Raw genomic sequence first — 21,208 nt, forward strand, 5'->3', positions numbered from 1 at the left:
TGCCTCAGCCACAGCACCACTATATTCCACCATAGCCTTCTCACAATTAGAATCAAGCAAAAGCTTTTCTGGGTCTTCAAAAGCAATCAAATCAGTTTCATCATCGTTGAGACACGAATCGGTGCAAGAGCAAATAGAATCTTTGTCAAAATCATTACAGGGGAGTGATCTGAAAGAGTCCCAATGATGAAAATCCCTCTCCATTGTGGATAACCTCTCTGAAATGTGGTGCAAATGATGGGGTTTTGATGGATGATGAGAAGCAACTTCGGCAGTTAACAGGTTTCCTATGAAAGCGAGTTTGTGTTTGATGTCGTTGGAGATGGAGTCCTGGGACTGAATGTCGGGGCCAAGCAGCAACGCTTCATCGAGTATAGATTGGAGTTCTTGGAGTTTTGCCTGCAAATTTTTGTAACTCTTTGCCATTTTCTTCAGCGATCAACACTCATTTACTTTGTGTCTTCAGGCTTCAAACACTGCTTATTGTGTTTGTGGAAACGGTTCCACAATTGTCTCTTATTATAGATGGTAACTGTCACCACATTTACTCAACCGTTTTCTAGCATCCTAGGACCAAAAAATTTACAAACCTCAACGTTGTTTCTCTTTCTGTTTTTCGTTTCCTAAATAAAAATTATTGACATACCAATCAATGCATACTTTTTATACGAGGATGGAAGAAGAGTGTGAGTTTGATATAAATCCTTTAGTTTTTTTTATTTCTATTCCTATAGATAATTTTACTTTTGCTTAAAAATTGAGTACTAATCAATTTTGAATTTTAATTAGAATTTACGTTTGTTTCTTATTCTTGGAGCAATTGTTGGTATTTGTTAAATATTTAATGGTTTTGATAATTTATCATTCAAAAGTAATCAATCGTAAATTATAAATTTTTCTTTATTGAAAACTTTTTTAGGAGTTATAATTGTCTTATATATGAAGTAGAGAAGCAGTTAAAAACAGTATCGAAGACACTGACAGAGGAGCATTGTGAGATATGTCTCCTTCACGATGTGTTGTTGGTCTTCTGGAACAATGCTCAAGCATGAGAGAGATGAAGCAAATCCACGGCCACGCCATCACCCACGGCCTCGCTCGATTCGCCTTCATCTCAAGCAAACTCCTATCCTTCTACGCCCGCAGCGATCTCCGCTACGCCCACACTCTCTTCTCTCACATCCCTTTCCCCAACCTCTTCGACTACAACACCATCATAACCGCTTTCTCCCCCCATTATTCCTCCCTCTTCTTCATCCAGATGCTAAACGCCGCCGTTTCCCCCAACTCCCGCACCTTCTCCCTCCTCCTCTCCAAATCCTCTCCCTCTCTCCCCTTCCTCCATCAGCTCCACTCCCACATCATCAGACGCGGCCACGTCTCCGACTTCTACGTCATCACCTCCCTCCTCGCCGCATACTCCAACCACGGTTCCACACGCGCTGCCCGCCGCCTGTTCGACCAAAGTCCTTACAAAAACGTCGCATGCTGGACAAGCCTCGTTACCGGATACTGCAACAACGGCCTGGTAAACGACGCCAGGAACTTGTTCGACGCAATCCCCGAGAGAGAGAGAAACGACGTGTCGTACAGCGCAATGATATCTGGCTACGTCAAGAACGGTTGTTTCCGCGAGGGGATTCAACTTTTCCGTGAACTCAAAGACCGAAATGTGAAGCCGAATAACTCTCTTTTGGCGAGTGTTCTCAGCGCGTGTGCTTCCGTTGGCGCGTTTGAAGAAGGCAAGGGGATACACTCTTACGTGGATCAAAACAAAAGCCAATGTTATTATGAACTTGAGCTCGGAACCGCGTTGATTGATTTCTACACCAAATGCGGGTGCGTGGAACCTGCTCAGCGGGTGTTCGGTAACATGAAAACCAAAGACGTAGCTGCGTGGAGCGCCATGGTACTGGGCTTGGCTATTAACGCCAAGAACCAGGAGGCCCTTGAGCTGTTTGAGGAGATGGAGAAAGTGGGCCCAAGGCCCAACGCCGTTACTTTCATCGGCGTTCTCACCGCGTGCAATCACAAGGACCTGTTTGGAGAAGCACTTAAGTTGTTTGGATACATGAGTGATAAATATGGGATTGTGGCGTCGATAGAGCACTATGGGTGCGTGGTTGATGTGTTGGCTCGGAGTGGGAAAATAGAAGAGGCGTTGGAGTTTATTAAGAGTATGGAAGTGGAACCGGACGGAGTCATATGGGGGTCTTTGTTGAATGGGTGTTTCTTGCATAATAATATTGAGTTGGGGCACAAAGTTGGAAAACATCTGGTAGAGTTAGAGCCTGGGCATGGTGGAAGGTACGTTCTTTTGTCGAACGTGTATGCGACTATGGGGAAGTGGGAGGCTGTTTTGGAGACCAGGAAATTCATGAAAGACAGAGGTGTGCCTGCTGTTTCTGGTTCGAGTTTCATAGAGATTCATCAAACCGTACACAAGTTTCTTGTTCATGATAACAACCACCACTGTGGTTCGTATCCGGCTGAAGTCTATCGAGTGTTAAACCACCTTGGTAACAAACTTGAGGATTATTCTAAATCACATGAAATTATTGTTTTTTGATAGTAAAACATTGAGGACATAATTATGCACGTTCAGAAATTTCTTGTGGGATTTTACAACAGATAGGCTTTATTTTTCTCCCACTAATAGTTTCTTAATTAATGTATTTTTTTAGTATTTGAATGGATATAAGACCTAATGAACATCAAAGAAATGATAATTTCTCACATGATAAAAATTACAGATAGGATAGGATAAATAGTAAGATAAGATACCCACATCAAACAATAGATTGTGATTTAAAAAGATATAATAATTTGTCCTATTATAACCTAATCACTAAATGGATCTTAATTAAAAGGATAAATTTAAGTATTACTTTTTTTTTTTGATAAACAAGTATTATTACTTTTTAAGGATAGTATATTATAAGTATGCTACTATATTATTTTTAATTAGCACTGTACTTTCTTTTTGTAACTCCCACAATACTAGGAGGTTCAAGTTTAATTAAAAAAGTACTAAAAATACTTATAGGATTGTACCTATTATTTTCCCATAAAATTTTAATTAAAAGCAGTAGTAAAGATACTTGCAGGATTGCACGTAAATTATTTCATACTAAAGAGAGAGGTTTCTAAAGATTCTTTTTATTGTATAATAATAATATAAAATTATTAGATATTAAGTAGAATATATACTGTATTTCAAATTTTCAATCATGAATTATGAAAAGATTATAAAATTTTGTAATAATAAAGTTATTTCTAATTGAATGCAAAAATTAACTTAATTAATTATCATTTTAGTCTCTAGAATTTAAAATAAGTTCAATCCTTCAAATTTAAAAAAGATCATTTTAGTTCCTCATATTAGAAAAAATATAATTTTAGTCCTTTATGTGAAAAGATAAAATGACTCAAATTTTAAAATTAAAAAAATAAAATGATATTTTACAATAAAATAAAAGATTAAAATATATCTTAACCATAAATTTATAGCATATTGCCAAATTTAAAATATTTTACTAGTATTTACCAAAATGATAAATTACTTGCACAAAAAATAACAAATATTGATAAAGTATATGATATGATATTATAAACATTTCCATATATCATCACTCTTATCATATCTCTTGATGATGCCCTTTTCCCTTGTGTTATATATATATATATTCTTCAGCAATCTACATCGATGAGATGTTGACAAAGGGAACGTGTTGTACAAGGGGCAATTTTTGCAAAACCTTTTTCTCTCTCGCAACCTCACCTCTTCCTCCTTCAATCTCTTTCGGAATTTCCCAAAATCCTTAGTGGGAGGAAGGGATGGTTCTGACTCAGAAGCTTCACGAAGCCTTCAAAGGCACCGTCGAGAGGATTACTGGCCCCCGAACCGTTTCCGCCTTCAAAGAAAAAGGAGTTCTCAGTGTCTCTGAGTTCGTCACCGCTGGCGATAATCTCGTTGCCAAATGCCCCACCTGGTCCTGGTAATTCCTATTTCCCCCTTTTTTCTAATTTTCAATTCCCGCCCCCCTCCCTTTTTTTCTCTCCTGATTATGGGTATTGGATATTTAAATTCAACTTGCCTTTTTTAGCCGAAAGGTTGTTCCTTTCGAAATCCCAATTTGAATGATTTTGCTGCCCCTTGAGGATGTCCTGTAACAAAAGGGTTGTTTGTATTCATTACCTATTATTAAATGTAGAATTTGCTTGAGCATGAAGGCTCTCACTAGCTGTTGATTTGTGTGTTCTGTTTTCCAATAGGGAATCGGGTGATCCAGGCAAGAGGAAGCCATACTTGCCGCCTGAGAAACAGTTCTTGATTACTAGAAATGGTATGATCAAGATCTGAGTATGCCTTTACATCATGCGTGTTCTTTGTTTTTCCTCTCATAAAAGCAACAAGTAAGATCTGAGAATGTCCTGTTTCATGGTCATGCTGATTTTTGGAGTTGCTTCATACTTAACAGTGCCTTGTCTTCGGAGAGCTGCATCTGTTGAAGAGGAATATGAAGCTGCTGGAGGGGAAGTTCTACTCGATGATGAAGATAATGATGGCTGGCTAGCAACTCATGGGAAACCCAAAGGCATGTATTATTTGTATTGGACTGGAGGCTTGTATATTGTGCTTTGGCTTTAATCCTTTTATCTTATGCTTTTGCATTTTTCTTCTTCTCAAGAAACCAAATCTGATGAGGATGAAAATTTACCTTCCATGGAAAGCCTAGAAATCAGCAAAAAGGGTTCTATTAAGCAAATTCATTCCTACATGGGAGCTGAAGAGGGAGAAGATATTCCAGATATGGCAGAGTTTGACGATACTTCCAATGTTGAAAATGATCCTGTAAGTTGATACCACATTGTTGGAAGTGGGGTTTCTGTTTCCTAACTGTCCTACATCAATTTCAGACTTGATGTTTAACTTTTATTGAATCAGACGAAGGACAATATGAATATGCAATCTGCTATTTGCAGATGTAGTGTCATAGGTCAAAGTTTCTTTAGGCTGATATTTCCTAGCATTTATATTTTTTAATTTTCAGAGAGACCCTGAAAAGAAGTTTTGAAGAGAGGTCGGAATAGGAGTCATGCTGCTGCATAGTAGTGTCATTTGAGGATACACTGACATTTTAGGTGTCATCACTTTTTCAGAATAATCTTCATGCATATGATCAAGTAGAAACCTAAGTACCTACCTATTTCTGTTTACTACTGTAACTATGCTTTTTCCCTCCCTTCTCCATTTAGAAGACTATTAACTATTTTAATGGCTGAAATCCTTTATAAAGTCAGTTGCCATTTACTAAGTTATCATAACTGATTTTTTGAACATGAGCATCCAAGTCTTTTACTAATTCAGTAACTCCAAACTGGAGGTTTGTGTATCTTGATTGAGGATGGTATGCACCAAACTCAGTTGTTTTTGGGTAAATCATGTCGAAAAATATAGCTGAATGTGCATGCATCATGACAACCTCTATGAGCATTTAGAATGAAGCCTAGAATGACCCTAGAACCACATGTTAATGATACCTAGTTTCTCAACTCCTCATTCACAGTTAGTATGATGATTCAGGAGATAATTTGGGTTAAATGACTGTTTCACTATTCTCTTTTAATGTTTAAGTAGGTTGGCCATGATGCACCTGATGGCTTATTTAGTTTTTATTTATTTATATAATTTGTAATAATATTTCATATAATTCTCCATTTGGTTTGTTTATTTATTTTAAGAATGCACTTTACCAATTCCTGCTGTTTATTTGATACTGATTCGTGAAATATGATTTATGTCATTTATTTGTTCTTATGCTAATGGAGGCCACTCTTCAGTCCACATATTTAGTTGCTCATGAACCTGATGACGATAATATTCTTCGAACTCGGACTTACGATGTCAGCATCACGTAAGATGAGTTTCAATATAAATTTTCTTGACTGCCATTTTATGCATGCTACTCTCTACTTTGAACCCTCCGGCCTCCACTAGGTTTATTAAATCTCTCTCTCTATTAATAATTTTTTATGACTTTAATATCTATTGTGCAAATTGTTGAAGTGGAGTTCTTGCATCTTCATGGGTGACTCTAAACTTGTTATAAGATAGGATTATGTCTATGGCCCGTCTTTGATGTTCTGATTATTGTTGCTTCAACAAAATTGCTATTTATGATTTGATGAAAAATTTGGCATCCATGATCCATTGTTGATACTGTATCTGGAAAGTTTTATACAGATTCTAAAATTTCACCAGTTATAAGCAATTATTTTGGGAATGAAAACTAGAAACATCTTTAAGGCGTAAACTGAATATGGTCTATTGTTTTAAGAATTATAAATGTGAAACATGTCACCAAACAGGGTTTTTTTTTAAAAAAAAAAATGTTTCTCTGGACAGGAACTGTGGAAGCGGTATAATTTTCTATTTTAGACAATATCTTATCCTGTCATAGTTGTACTTTACCTCTTTTCTCTGCCATGGATTTCTGTTTCCCACTCCCCGACCCCACCCAAAAAATTAATAATATACTTCATAGTAGAAACAAATAGTTTTCAGGCAACGATTTTAAAAGGTGGACCTTGCTCATTTCGCAGGTATGATAAATATTATCAAACACCACGAGTATGGCTTACTGGGTATGACGAGGTTTGTTTTATTCTCTTGATTCTTGTAACTGTAATTTAGTCACTTTTGACTAGTCTATATAGGGCTATGGCAGAGCTACTAGAACTAGAATTAGCATTACTGATTTAAACTAGCGAATAAAACCTGATGTATCCAACCAAAAAATAAAATAAAATAAAAACCTGATTCTTAACACGTGGATGAACCATAGTGAATGTATTCTTCCTAGTTTTATGAATAAGGATGGAAACATTTGCACAGTCCCCCTGTCATCTATATGAAGTATAGGGACTACAAAAATGAAGTTGTGTCTGACATTCGTGTCAAACTTGGAATATGAGAATGAGAATTTTCTTGTCGCACATATTATATTCTCATTTAACCCTTTCATCATTTCCAAATTTCAATTCTATACTTTGCAAACTTGTTACTGATTTAGTGATTCCATGTTCAATCTTGTGGCAGTCAAGGATGCTTTTGCAACCAGAACTTGTTCTTGAAGATGTTAGTCAAGACCATGCACGCAAAACGGTGAGATATGGCACGCGAATATATATAGGAGATGTATCTAGTGAGGAGTAAATCTTAACCGTACAACTATGCTGGAATGGTCAAGATTAAAGGGTATTAAAGTCACATGACTTTAAAAAATGTAAAAAACCACATGATTTTTGTATTTTTAAACTTGACCATTCATGGTTAGATCTAATATTCAATATTTATCTCTTTTATTGTCTCATAAAAAAGACCGTCTCTCTAATTCTCTCATATGTTTTTTGAACTAAAAATGTTGCAGGTAACAATTGAGGACCATCCTCACTTGCCAGGGAAGCATGCATCTATTCATCCATGTCGACATGGAGCAGTGATGAAGAAAATCATTGATGTGTTGATGTCACGCGGAGTTGAGCCTGAAGTTGACAAGTAAACCCTTTCTTCCTATGATATTGCTTTCATTTGGAGAAACAATTCATCCATATGATATAAATTGACGTTGTCTTTGATTAGTTATGACTACTGGTAACCCATGCTGTGGCACCAATGATACAAATATTTTGTACCAGTTAGCTTCACAAACGTATAGTCATTGGATATGAACTCTACCCCGTTGCTTCTAGTTCATGAGTCTAAGTGCAATAACTGTTCCTAATAACTAACATATATATGTGTGTGTGTGTGTCTCTGATGTGATATAATCATATATACTTATTTCTGTAGGTACCTATTTTTATTCCTAAAATTTATGGCTTCTGTAATTCCAACAATTGAGTATGATTACACGATGGACTTTGATCTTGGTAGCTCCAGCAATTGACTAAGGTAATTGCTTGTTGTTTGTATTATTAAAATCCTTCACTAGTGATGGTGCCGCATGCTGTGCAGAATATGCTCTTTTCATGACAGATATTAGTTAGTCATTGTGATGATTTGTATTCTTTGGTTTTTTTCAGATGGTAGCTGCATGTTCAAGTATAACACGGGCATATTGTCCATTGTTGCTTTTCATTGATCCAAAGCACCAATACTTTTCTGTTACTTTTCTACGTATAATCGTTGATTGTCACACAGTTGGTGTACATGTCATGTAAATTATGACCGTGTGAGTCATGACTATTGCTATCAGGATGTTGAACAAGTTTCCTTTCAGATGTGTACATAATTGACATACCCATTCGTAAGACGACTATCCAACGTTATAGTTGTCCCTATAATACTATAAATTAGACATGGTTGACTTCTTGTTCTTGTCAATTGTTAAATTAATCTGTTTTGCATTCGTAAAGTTGATGTGTTTCTAGTTAGCGAAACTAAAATATTCCTATCCATGGGGCTTAATTTGGGAAAGCAAAGAGAAATGAGAAAAAAAAGGAGAATGTTAAGATTATTATTTTTCATTTTTATTTTTTGTTCTTATTAGTTAAGAAATTTACAGATCAGTTTCAGTTCTATTTTTTATTTTCAAGGATTCGGACAATATGAAAATATTTTAGTGCTTATCATTTTCTATAGAATGTTAGAAAATTTTGAAATATTTTGTAATTATTAATGAAAATAGAATGTCGGAAAATGAAAGATAATGCGATATTCGTAGAAAAAGCTTTAGTTATTAGACTTTACCATTTCATTGTAAATAATGTCAAATCATGGAATTATCAAAAGTTTCAAATGGTGACCAAAATTTGGTTTGTGAATCATTATATGAAGTTTAATTCCACTTCGGTTGGGAAGATAGAATGTAAATAAAGAAGAGTATATTATGCTTAAGTTGGTTTGAGATAATGTAAACGATTCATAATTTTTTTATACACTTTTTGAGTGAAATCTACTTGGATTATACCATAGAATAAAATCTTTAATCTAGGATAAAGAAGTGTCAGAATGGCAAATATTTCTAGGCGTACCTATGCCATAAATGTGTAAAAACACACATCATTATCATGTTTTCTAAATTGTACTGGTATTTTATTTTCTTTTATTATATAACAACTCATGTGCTTTATGTTGATATAAGTTATAATAAAAAAAAATGGGTTAGAAAGGATGGAAAAAAATGCAAGATACCCAAAATAAAATTTTCAAAATAAATAATGCCCAAATTATTAAATAAGTTAAGAGTTATTCTAGTAAGATCAAGAACACTATGAGAAATAGTTATATATATATATATATATATATATATATATATATATATATATATATATGGACAATAGTTAAAAATTCAAATAACTTTATTCTAATGAGTTATTTGGTCATTTATTTTTTTTCATAAGTTTAATTTGATCTTATATCTTTTCCTTAATCTCTTAAAAAGTATAATTTAATCCTTTATTTTATTTTTTGGATTTAATTTAATCTTTTATCTTAATTCTTTTATTCATTTTAATCCTTTCATCCATTAATAATTTAAAAATAATTTTTTTATTTGGTTTTTTCCCCTTCTCTTATACTTCATTTTTAACTTAAAAAATTTATTCTTAAATAATTAACAACATTATTCTTAAATGAATCAAATAACAAAACTGAAAAAAAAATGATCATAATAACTTTTTTAAAAGAAAAAAAATTAAAATAAATAAATAAAATAAAATAAATCATCAAATCAAACTTTAAAATTTAAAGAAAAAAAAAAGATCAAATAGTTAATTTGACCATAACTTTATGTCAATTAAGTCTCACATAGTCGAATTTAGCCATTGAATCATGTTAAGTATAGATAATCATTAAATTTTACCACATTTTAAATTAAAAATATCGAGTCCTTCAGTGTCTTAATTAACAGAATCCATCTCGGGCGCCTTCGTCTTCCGCAGCGGTGTTAGGGCTTGTAAAGTTACACTTTGCTTTCAGTTTCGGTGAAATAGAATTACATCGTAAGCATCGTGCTTCTGCTTTTCGTTACGGTAAGACATTTTGCTTCCTCCTTTCTACCAATTTTCAAGCATAACACTGGACTGGATTACTCGATGCTTATTCTCTTATTTCAATTCCAAAATTACTTGTTTTTTCTTTTTTTGCTGTGATATTATTTTGGTTGAATTAGTTGCTATTTGATGTAAAATGCAGGATCTCTATATTCTCAATTGGAGCTCATGGATCAGAAAGCAGGAGATGATAGCAGCAGCGTGAAGAAAATAATTTCAGCATGTGATGTGGAGGCTTTAAAAAAGTGTTTGGAAGAGAATAAGGGAGACTATGTCAAATGTCATTCACAGATTGAGGCTTTCAAATCATCATGCTCACTCAAGAAACCAAACCCCTCTCTTGATTCCGCTTCACGTTAGATTAAATTAGATGGTTTGATTTTGAATTGTCATTTCTGGCTTTTCCATCTTTGGCTTAAGGGGACACACTATCTAATGATATTCATAAGTTGTATCAATACTTAATAATCATTGTGAATGAATAATATATTCTCAAGTTGTGGCTTTCTACAATTATAAATTTCAGGAGTTCTCATTCATAGCAGTGGTTATTTAGGACGAGAATCAACACTGTGCAGAAGGATTCTGATGCTGTTGCCACACTTTTGTGGCATTGAAGTTTCCATCTGCTTTGTTCCCTTGCAAATGAAATTATAATCTTTTCAATGGTTACAAGACTTGCAGTGTTGATATGATTCTTTATTGACTTGGTTGAACATTATTTGCTCCTCTTCTGTTTTCTTATAAATTGTGTCTTTTTCTTGGTTTCTTTGTCTATTTTTTTTTACTGCATTTTGAGGAGTTTAGCTTGAAAATTTACACCATACTCAAGAGTCTGTTACTGTTATTATATTAATGCACGAAAAAGAAGTATCAATATGCTTATATTAAAATCCAACAATGAACTTAAATAATATAGAAGGGCAAAGTGTAGTTTTTTAGTGTTGTTTTGATTTTTGACAGGGGAAGTGAGAGTTAAAAATGAGCCTGAGGCCCAAGAAAAAAAAAATAAAAATTACAGAGATTATTAGAGGCATTTTAATGTTATACCTTTGAAAAAGTTAGGAAGTTATGTTCCTGTCAGGATAATTAGATATATCCTATCAGTAAAAATAATTGAGGTAAATATAGTATAGTACTATAACATCCGTTTATGAACATGCAAATTAAGCTACATTTAACTTCATTCATTGGAATTCAATTAACTGTGGACAAATTGAAAATTTCACATATATAATTAGAAGGTAAGTGCAAGATGCTTCCCCCACTAACCTTGCATGTGGTGCAACTGCCATCATGGTGCATTGCATGCCGCCACATGGATTACAAAATATCTAAGCAAATTCTGATTTACTTTACTGTCTTATCATATGCTGCTGTCCCCTTCCTTATCCATGTATCCACTTCTTTGCAGGGAGATTTATTGCTAAAAAAAATAAGCATTATAAATATAGAGTAACAATGAAGTCTGAAGGTATATATATACGTCTGAGTGAGTCTGGATTTTATCTCCTTAATAAAGTATTAGGTTTTAAGTCTTGTGCACGGAAAAAACTTAATTAGAAGAAGAGATTCCACTAAAGTCAAATTTTTTAACAAAAATTAATCATAAACAAAATTAATATATATATATATATATATATATATATATATATATATATATATATATATAATTTCCACATCCACTGCCAATATCAAGATCTAGTTGAAAGAAGAAACAAATCATGTGTTGCTGTAAGGGTGAAACCTTCCAATTCTCATCCTAAAAGAATGATATTGGATGGTGGAGTTTCAAAAGTTGCATATGCCAAGTAAAATCAGGAAATATAATTTTATCTCTATTCCTTAAACTAATAAAAAAAATCTTTCAATCATTTCCGGCTATCCTTCTTTTATCTTTATCTTTATACTTAATTTTCCTAATCGATTATGACTTTCAATTTACACTTTTTATCTCTATTTCTAAATTGAATTTTAATGAGTGGTATTTTTTTTAATATCCATAGTTAAAATAACCTTATATTATAATTTAAACTATCCATTATGAAATTAAAATATAATTCATATATTTAAAAATATTTATTTATTAAAAAAATTAATTATACTATAATTTATAGATTAAGTAATATTATAATATTAATTATATAAAAAATTTAATTTATAGATCCGTTTCTCTATGTGAATTAGAATAGCTATGTTGAAAGAGATTTTTTTTATGAAAATGTTTTTATGAAATATTCTTGACATCCCGTCTATGTCTATCTAGTTTTTTCATCTTTATTTTTAAATTAAATTTCAATGTTTTTTGTAAAAATTTATCTATAGATATCAATAACCTTATTATCACAAATGTGTATCACAAATCTATAATAATATAATTTGTATGTTAAAAATATTTATCATAATTTTTAATTATTATATAATTTAGAAGTATTTCATAATGTACAAACTAAAATACTGCTTCAAATTGAAATACTAATTGGACTCATTTGTCAAACAAGATAATAAAAATTAAATTTAAGGAAGATAAGAACATGCAATTGCAATCTCTTATACCCATAGATGCATGATCCCTCTGGACCCGAAACTCATCGTTTTGTTATTTCCTAAGAAAAGGTCTCGTGGAAGGTTTGCGTTAAATATTATCGGATCCGGGTTTACCGTACCCGTAAACCTGGAATCCGTATCCAACTCGTTTTGCATATATAAAGGGGCTGGGTTACATTACGTGGACACTTCATAATTAAATCATCACAATCTGGACACTGCTCAGATTAGAACCCTAACCTAACCCAACCCTCTCTCTCTCTCTCTTCAATTCATGGACGCCGTCGACTCAACCCCAAATCCCCCTCCCCTCCCTACCTACGATCCATCAGAGTATCACAACCCGCCGCAACATCAATCGGAAACCGGGCAAAACGGTAACGGCACCAACCTCGGAAAACCATCGGAGAACGGCAGTCAGGTCGCTGCCGACAACAACGGCTTGAATCCTCAGATTTCGAAGCCATTGCTATCCGAAGGATTGACGCGGAGCGGCACCGACAGGGATCAATCCGGCGGCGAGGAGGAGACCACCAGCAAGCGCCGCCGCCGCAGTCGGTGGGACCCGCAGCCGGAATCGAATGAACAGAGCGGCGGCGATTCGGGGACCGGACCGAAGAAGAGGAAGTCTCGTTGGGCCGATGACGACCCTAAACCGGTGATTCAGCTTCCTGATTTCATGGGCGGTATTGAATTCGATCCCGAGATTCAAGCTTTGAATAGTAGGCTTCTTGAGATTAGTCGAATGTTACAGTCAGGTTTACCCTTAGATGATCGCCCTGAAGGTGCTCGTTCCCCTTCGCCTGAACCTATATATGATAACATGGGCATTAGAATTAACACTAGGGAATATCGTGCGCGTGAGAGATTGCAAAAGGAGAGGCAGGAAATTATATCTCAGATTATAAAGAAGAATCCTGCGTTTAAGCCACCTGTGGATTATAGGCCGCCCAAGCTTCAGAAGAAGCTTTATATACCGATGAAGGAATACCCTGGTTACAATTTCATTGGACTTATTATTGGTCCTCGAGGTAACACCCAGAAGCGGATGGAGAAAGAAACCGGTGCTAAAATTGTGATTCGTGGTAAGGGATCGGTGAAAGAGGGTAGGCTTCAGCAGAAGAGGGATTTGAAACCTGACCCTTCGGAGAATGAGGATTTGCATGTGTTAGTAGAGGCTGAGACGCCGGAGTCACTTGAGGCTGCTGCGGGTATGGTGGAGAAGCTCTTGCAGCCTGTGGATGAGGTATTGAATGAGCACAAGAGGCAACAGCTTAGGGAGCTTGCTGCGTTGAATGGGACGATCAGGGACGAGGAGTATTGCAGGTTGTGTGGTGAGCCTGGTCATCGCCAATATGCATGTCCTACTAGGACTTCAACGTTTAAGAGTGAAGTTGTGTGTAAGCATTGTGGGGATGGTGGTCATCCAAGCATAGATTGTCCGGTGAAGGGTGCGACTGGGAAGAAGATGGATGATGAGTATCAGAATTTCCTTGCAGAGTTGGGAGGTTCGGTTCCTGAATCTGCAACAAAGCAAACCAGTACATTGGCAATTGGTGCAGGCACTTCTGGAAGCAATCCTCCTTGGGCTAACAATTCTGGTACTGCAGGCAGTGCACCTCAAGCTGGCTTAGGGGCTGCTGCAATTAAGAAGGAAATTGATGATACGAATTTGTACATAGGGTACTTGCCGCCCACTCTTGATGACGATGGCCTGATCCAATTATTTCAACAATTTGGTGAGATTGTTATGGCAAAAGTTATCAAGGATCGAATGTCGGGTTTAAGTAAAGGATATGGTTTTGTGAAGTATGCTGATATTACAATGGCAAACAATGCAATCTTGGCCATGAACGGTTATCGCCTTGAGGGTCGAACAATTGCAGTGAGAGTTGCTGGTAAGCCTCCTCAGCCTGTTGTACCTCCTGGACCACCGGCATCTGCTGTGCCAACTTATCCTGTTCCAAGTCAGCCACTTGGTGCATATCCATCCCAACAGTATGCTGCCGGTGGCCCCATTGGGACTGCTCCTCCTGGGAGTTACGGTGGTACCCCAGTGCCATGGGGACCCCCTGTTCCTCCTCCATATGCTCCCTATGCTCCTCCTCCACCTGGGTCAACTATGTATCCACCTATGCAAGGTCAACCTATGCCTCCTTATGGGGTTCAATATCCCCCTCCTGTGCCGACTGGCCCTCCCGGTGCCCCATCCCAGCCTGCAACTTCTAGTGAAGTGCAGCAGAGTTACCCTCCCGGAGTGCAGTCTGACAACAGTACCTCTACTCAGTCTATACCAGCTAATGTATATGGTAATTCGGGACCTCCAATGCCACCTCAACCTACATATCCTGCATCTTATGGATATCCACCTTACTATAATGCAGTTCCTCCGCCACCTCCCCCTTCTGCCCCCATGCCTGTTTCAACTTCAGATCAATCCCACAACATTGCAAATGTGCCTTGGGCCAGTAATTCTCTAGTCCCACCTCCTGCTTCATCGGCAGACAATCAATCCCAGAGCATTGGAAATGTGCCTAGGGCCGCAAATCCATCAGTGCCTCCTCCTGCTTCATCAGCTGATTCAGAGTATGAAAAGTTCATGGCAGAGATGAAATGATTTTGTTCAATTTTGGTTCAGTGTTCCAAAAGGTGCGTTTGCCATCTTGATTTCTTGTGTTTAATAGTTGACCATATACATGTTATACTTTGATATGATTTAGCATTCAATTCCTGGCTTTTTTTCACAACTAAAATGAGGCTTATTTTTTATTTTATTTTTAAGTATGTAACCCTTTTAGAATTGTTGGTTTCACAAGTTCTTTTAGAATTAAAATGTTACTAATCACCCGTTTGTAAGTGACATTTTAAAGTTATTTCAGCGGATGAGCACCCCTGAAAACCATGAGCTTTTTCTGATATTCTTCTAATTGAAGACAGGTGGGGCCAAGAAATTTTTTGGATTTGGATTGGTCCTAATACATTAATGCTATTAAAATTAACTTTTATGTGCCTTTATTGTGCTGTGTGGCCTCTTCCAAGTTGGGATTTTCATCTACAAGTGGGTTATTGCTATTTGTATGCTCATTTTGCTTCATTGGCACATCTTTGCTTTATTCTTATTGAATTTTTAGGTTCCTTTTTAACCTTCCCAAGGTTTCTTAATTTTGTTATGTATTAATTTTCCCTGTAGTTTATTTTTCTGCAAATAGAGGGCAATGTTAGCTGCAAAAGCCTCTCTACCAAATCTCTGACCCCCAAATAAAGCCTTTTTTAGCTATATAAAATAATGTATTCAACGTTCTGTGAACTTGAATTCCACCTGTTTTTTTGTATAATTGAAGGGCCCTTACAGAAGAAAGGGCAAACTGGTATATGATTGTGTAAGTATGTGATATCTACACAAAAATTTTCTTGGATTTATTTTCTCCAGCTCATGTATGAATGTGATGGTATCTAGTCCCCGTAATAACTTTTTTGTGCATTGGAGCAGAAACTTGATACAGTTTATGGTTCAGGTATAAAATCTGCATCTTGATATGGATTATAAAGCAAAAAACTCTTTTATGTGCTGGCTGATTGGTTATGTTTGAATGAGTCGTTTTGCAGATTACATCCATAAATTTCTTTTATTGTTCAATAATGTTTCTGCTTCTTGACAGTGTCCATTCTCAAGCTTAAAATCATGCGTAAAGTTAACTATGGCCTTTTGCATGTTTATTTGATATTTTATCATGATTTTACCTCTCTTAACTCTTCATTGTTATGATGTAACGTTGTGACAGGCCTGATGTTTCTTGGAGCTCTTGTGAACCTGATTTCTAACCTCTTGCCATGTCTTTCTTCGAAGTTTGGGACTCACTTCTTTAACCTTGCTGTACTGTTATGAAATTTGCAGAGATTCGGGCTAGAAGTTGGTAGCAGTCTTCATACAGCAGAAGTCAAAAGCATATTATAGTTATGATTATTATTAATCATTTCTTGTCGTGTAGGACTTAATACTGTCTGAATTATTTTCTGTGGCATTTTATTGATTTACACAGTAATGTCTGGTTGCTAATGTTTCCTTTGGAAGTTTGTTTGAACTTTATGGCAGCTGGTTCCTGGTGTTTCATGTTGATACTTTTCTGTTGTCACAGTTGTTTTAGACTTTTACTTCATTCACTGATTCTAACTTATTTATAGTTTTGGTGATGAGCTTAATATTTTTTTTGTTTGAGGACTCTAGTTCTCTTAATCACTTGGTGCTGAAGCTGCGTTTTAGATGCGTTTAATCATACATCTCTCATCATAAAGGTAATCAAACCTTGCCATTTGTTTTAGGCATTCTGGGTTGGTAGAAGAGATTATTTTTTTAAAATGGTTTGATCATGCAACTATAAAATGTATTTGACAGTTCAGTGTGACAGGTAAATGAGTTGAAACGTTTTTCTGTTCCTGGCATGATAAATGTCCGACTTTGGTGGCATTTGTACATTTTGCCTGAAATTAAAAGTTTAGCTAACATGGTGTTATGAACACCAAGTTCTTGTATCATGATACAGGCAATTATCAAGTTTCTCATTTGTTTCTGAAGTGATCATGTGGTCCAGTTGACATGGCCAATGTTATTTGGCATAAGGTGAAGGCTGAGGTGAAAATGATAGTGTTTGAGTGGTCTGCTCATGCTTCGTTTAGCTCTGTTGCTGGGCGAAGATAGAGTAAATGATCAAAGAATTGGAGTTGTAGAAAATTTCTATATTTTCCTGCTTCATATCTGCCTTTTTGAATTAATACAGCTTTGTATTGTTGTGACTAGGGATATATAAAGTTTTATAATTCAACCATGCAATATTAGGTCATGGTTATCAAACCCCCACTGGTGTGCTTGGTTTTTTTTCTGGCTCCGTCTGCCAAAAAGTAGTATGCCCTTTGTTTAAGTACTTCAAGATGTGAAGAATTTGAAAGTATATGTTGTTTTTTTCATGGTTTGATAACAAACAGGAAGCTTCTTTTTTTCTTTTCTTTCTGGAATCTATTATTAGGGCAGTCAGAATCTCTAATCGTGGTTAGTTTAGAACTCGAACTATGCGTTGGAAAGACTTTACACAACTGTTAGTGTCCTTTAACCCTCATTTTACTAAAGCCAGAAACCTGGTAATCTATCCTAGTAAATCAGTTTTAAGGTTGCATGCCTTGACCTTGCAATGTCTTCATGATTCATATATGCAATTATGTGTTAGTTTTTGGCCATACTTGTGTGTGATTTAGTTATTGATTCGTGCATTTTTTTTTTAAAAAAAAAACGTTCGTTTCGTTCATGTTGGTGCAAGATAACTGCTGTGTTTTGAGTTATAATTATCGTTGTCGCGGAAATGGGCTATTTCATCTACATGGTATTCCCTTGGAGTAAAGTCTTAAAATAGCGATAACCTGTTGCGTGTCCGCCGCCAGTACTTGATAATATTGAAAGACTTCTGTTTTGAACATGTTGTGTCTGCCACAAGAGACCAGCAGTAGTAGCCACTCACTAACCAGTTTTTTTATATTTAAACCAAGGCATTACTCTGTGGGCAGTCGTGCTTCCTATTTTACCTGATATAGATTAGATCCAATCAATAGGATAATTGGGTGATGAAAATAGTGAATTCATACTCCATGAAAAGCTGATCTTGGTGATGTTAGTAGACGTTAGAGTTAAATCATTCTCCACGAAAAGCTATTAATGAATTTCCTGCGCGTACATATAGAGAGCATATCTAAAGTTTTAAAGTGAGTCTACATAGCTTATGTTTTTTTTCATATTGAGTACCATGTAAGCACATTATCTTTTCGATCAAACAATTTCATCAAATTCAATAAATTTGTTCCACTAATAATCTTGTATTTTTTACATTTCATCAATAATTTATTTATTGTAATAAATATTATATTTAAGAAGCAATTAAATTATAAAAATTAAGGATTTTATTGTACTATTTTTTGCAAAGTTTTTCTTTAGTAATCAAAATAAAACTTTCAGAAACAATAAAAATATTGTTTATTTTCATGAAATATATGCTTTATTTAAAATGATGAAGAATAGTTTAAATTACATAATTTAAATCATGTAAATCAATTTCACTTGGGTAGACATTGGTCGTTGATGTCATGTGTGTAGTAGTTCTATTTGAGGTAAGAAGATCTGTGTTGTTTGGATCATTGGGAGATTGATATTGCGTCAGATTTGACGAAAGATTGAGATTGAACTGTGTTAGATCCATTGGATGAAACCAAATAAAATAAAGGAAGTTAAGGATTTGAGATATGTGAGTAAAAAAAAAATGAATGAGATTGAACAATAAGATCATATATGTAAAAGGGAGGAATAAATGTTATGGAGAAGAAATAAGAGAAATTTGAAAATATTGGTTTTGTAAAATAATTTCATTTTAATCATATTTATATACATGTAAGTTAATTTTTTTTAAAATATGCATGTAAGTTTACTATTCAACTGTTAAAATTTTTAGCGTTCAATGTTTTAACATTTGTTGCACATCAAATTTGCTGCACTTTTCAATTTTTTGCATGTTTTTCTTTAAACCAGAACGACCACTGAAATTTTTTTGGCACTACGAAAGCCTTGATTGATATAGACAAGGTTCACAACTTCACATAATTACCCTAGACATCGTGCTTGTAGAAACAACAGATCCTTATTCAGTTCTTCCTCCAACAGTGATAACTTAATACGCACTGGTTCGATTCGAAACATCCACCTCTAAATTGCATATATTCTTATGTTATAGCTTAAAATACATTAGTCTTTAGTTGTCTATTATTGTACATTTGGACTACAAAAAATTACCTATAAATTTATTGTAACATGAAAACATTCTCAAGGATTTTTTTACCTAGTTGGTCTAAATGTGTTTGCTTGTGTAATTGGTATAACTTGTATGTACCCAAAAAATTTGGTATAAATTGAAAAACATTTATTGCAATAGCAATAGTGTAAGTTGACAATTTATTAAAAGGAAGTTTACTCTCTTACTGTCGATTTATTAATCTATGCGTTGTTTAAAATAAATTGAAAGAGTCAATAATCCTCTATGTGTGTGTCTCTTATGTATATGTATTTTATTATAATGGTAATTATTTTCTCAATAAAAGGTTTTCAATTTTGTTTTTTTATCTATAGTGTTTTTTTTTCCTTTAAAGAGAAAAGAGTCAAAATTCTTTCTTAATACTTATTATATTCATAGGTTTGGTCTGTATCTTTCCTCATTTCATTCATGATTTGTGTTAATATCAAAAACTCATGAACAATGATTGTCAATTTTAAAAATTAACCAAACTTGTATTTTCAAACAGGTTTTTTTTTTTAAAAAAAAATCACATGCATTCTCTTTTGAATATAATTTCATTTAAGATACCATCATATACTAAATGTGACTACATTTTTTCACATAGATTTGAACCTTGGTTTTACACATAGAGGATTAACCCTTTTTGTTAGATCTCAACTCCTGTTCGGAGTTTTTTTCGAAGACTAATTCAATGTTGAGATAAACATAGAACATTTCTTCTTTTTTTTATCTATTATTTATTTTAGCTACTTTGTTTTATTTTTCAATTTTTTTTCTCTTTACTCATTCTTACTTTATTCTTTTCTTTTTTTAAATAAAAAAAAATAAAAAAATTAAAATAAAAATAAAAAATAGAAAGTGAAAACTAATTGCTTACAAATTGGAATATGCAAATAATCAAGTACGAAAAACAAAGTCCCCGGCAACGGCGCCAAAAACTTGTTAACTCATTGGCAAGTGCACCAAATCGTTACAAGTAGTAAAGTTCTCGGAAGTCCGAGTGTCGAATCCACAGGGACTTTGTTTGTACTTAGATTAATGCAAATCCAATTTAAAAGCAAGAGATAAGAAATTTAAAATTTAAAATAAAAGATAAAGATAATAGATAGGATAAGATGAAAGAAATTTAAAATAAAAGATAAAGATAATAGATGAGATAAGATAAAAGATTTTTAAAATTTAAAATAAAAGAAAAAGATAAAGTCAAGATAAGATAATGTTGGGAACTGACTTGCCTAACCTGCCTAGGATGTATGAGTTTATGATTTTTTCTTTACCAATTCAGGTGATTTTATCCCACCCACATCTATTCATTTACTTGCCCCTGATGCCTCACGATGACAAGTCTATTTTACCTATCTATCCCCCAAATGCCTTTGCAAAGACTCAACAGATAAAATGCATGAAGTTCTAATTCTAGATGTTTGCTTTGACGCATGGGCATAATGCAATCACTCTATGCCTAGCAATGATTTTATTATGATATCTTTTCTTCTTGTTCTATTAGAAGTTATCCTCTCCCGAGCGTCTAACCCCTAAAACTAATGCATGCATATCTTCTTTAAATCTTATTTAGAAGTTACCCTCTCCCGAGCATCTAACCCCTAATAGAATATAAAGATGAGTATGCAAGATAAAAACAGAAAAGAAAATAGGAAAGAAAAACCTGGTATTGCATTGATAAATAGTGAAGAGTACATCATACATCACATTGGCTTCTAGGCCTGTCAGGCCCTAACTAAGGGGGTTTAGCCACTCATGGCCATTGAGGGCTT

General features: G+C 34.6%; 3 protein-coding genes and 1 long non-coding RNA gene across 5 annotated transcripts; all 4 read left to right on the plus strand.

Moving 5' to 3' along the window:
• The first annotated feature begins 952 nt into the window (after positions 1-952).
• On the plus strand, positions 953-2,717 carry LOC114379439 (pentatricopeptide repeat-containing protein At5g66520-like). Its single transcript, XM_028338089.1, has one exon. The coding sequence runs from the start codon at positions 1,001-1,003 to the stop codon at positions 2,567-2,569; it is 1,569 nt and encodes a 522-aa protein (XP_028193890.1). The 5' UTR covers positions 953-1,000; the 3' UTR covers positions 2,570-2,717.
• A 943-nt stretch (positions 2,718-3,660) lies between these two features.
• Positions 3,661-8,397, plus strand: LOC114380246 (autophagy-related protein 3-like). Of its 2 annotated transcripts, none has more exons than XM_028339252.1 (10): positions 3,661-3,998; positions 4,276-4,346; positions 4,482-4,598; positions 4,692-4,855; positions 5,833-5,918; positions 6,607-6,658; positions 7,103-7,168; positions 7,434-7,561; positions 7,856-7,957; positions 8,089-8,397. In XM_028339252.1, exons 1-9 carry the CDS (start codon positions 3,838-3,840, stop codon positions 7,950-7,952), a joined length of 942 nt encoding a protein of 313 aa, XP_028195053.1. In that variant the 5' UTR covers positions 3,661-3,837; the 3' UTR covers positions 7,953-7,957; positions 8,089-8,397. The 2 variants fall into 2 exon arrangements, with proteins under 2 accessions (XP_028195053.1, XP_028195054.1); XM_028339253.1 differs by having other exon boundaries at positions 5,845-5,918.
• Positions 8,398-9,889: 1,492 nt separating this feature from the next.
• Positions 9,890-10,754, plus strand: LOC114379339. Its single transcript, XR_003659458.1, has 2 exons — positions 9,890-10,038; positions 10,202-10,754. It is a non-coding gene; the product is annotated as an uncharacterized LOC114379339 (long non-coding RNA).
• A 2,027-nt stretch (positions 10,755-12,781) lies between these two features.
• On the plus strand, positions 12,782-17,579 carry LOC114379924 (splicing factor-like protein 1). Its single transcript, XM_028338748.1, has 2 exons — positions 12,782-15,255; positions 16,389-17,579. The coding sequence occupies exon 1, from the start codon at positions 12,881-12,883 to the stop codon at positions 15,221-15,223; it is 2,343 nt and encodes a 780-aa protein (XP_028194549.1). The 5' UTR covers positions 12,782-12,880; the 3' UTR covers positions 15,224-15,255; positions 16,389-17,579.
• The last annotated feature ends 3,629 nt before the right edge of the window (positions 17,580-21,208 follow it).

This window comes from Glycine soja, chromosome 12, assembly GCF_004193775.1.
Source record: "Glycine soja cultivar W05 chromosome 12, ASM419377v2, whole genome shotgun sequence".
NCBI lineage: Eukaryota > Viridiplantae > Streptophyta > Magnoliopsida > Fabales > Fabaceae > Glycine > Glycine soja.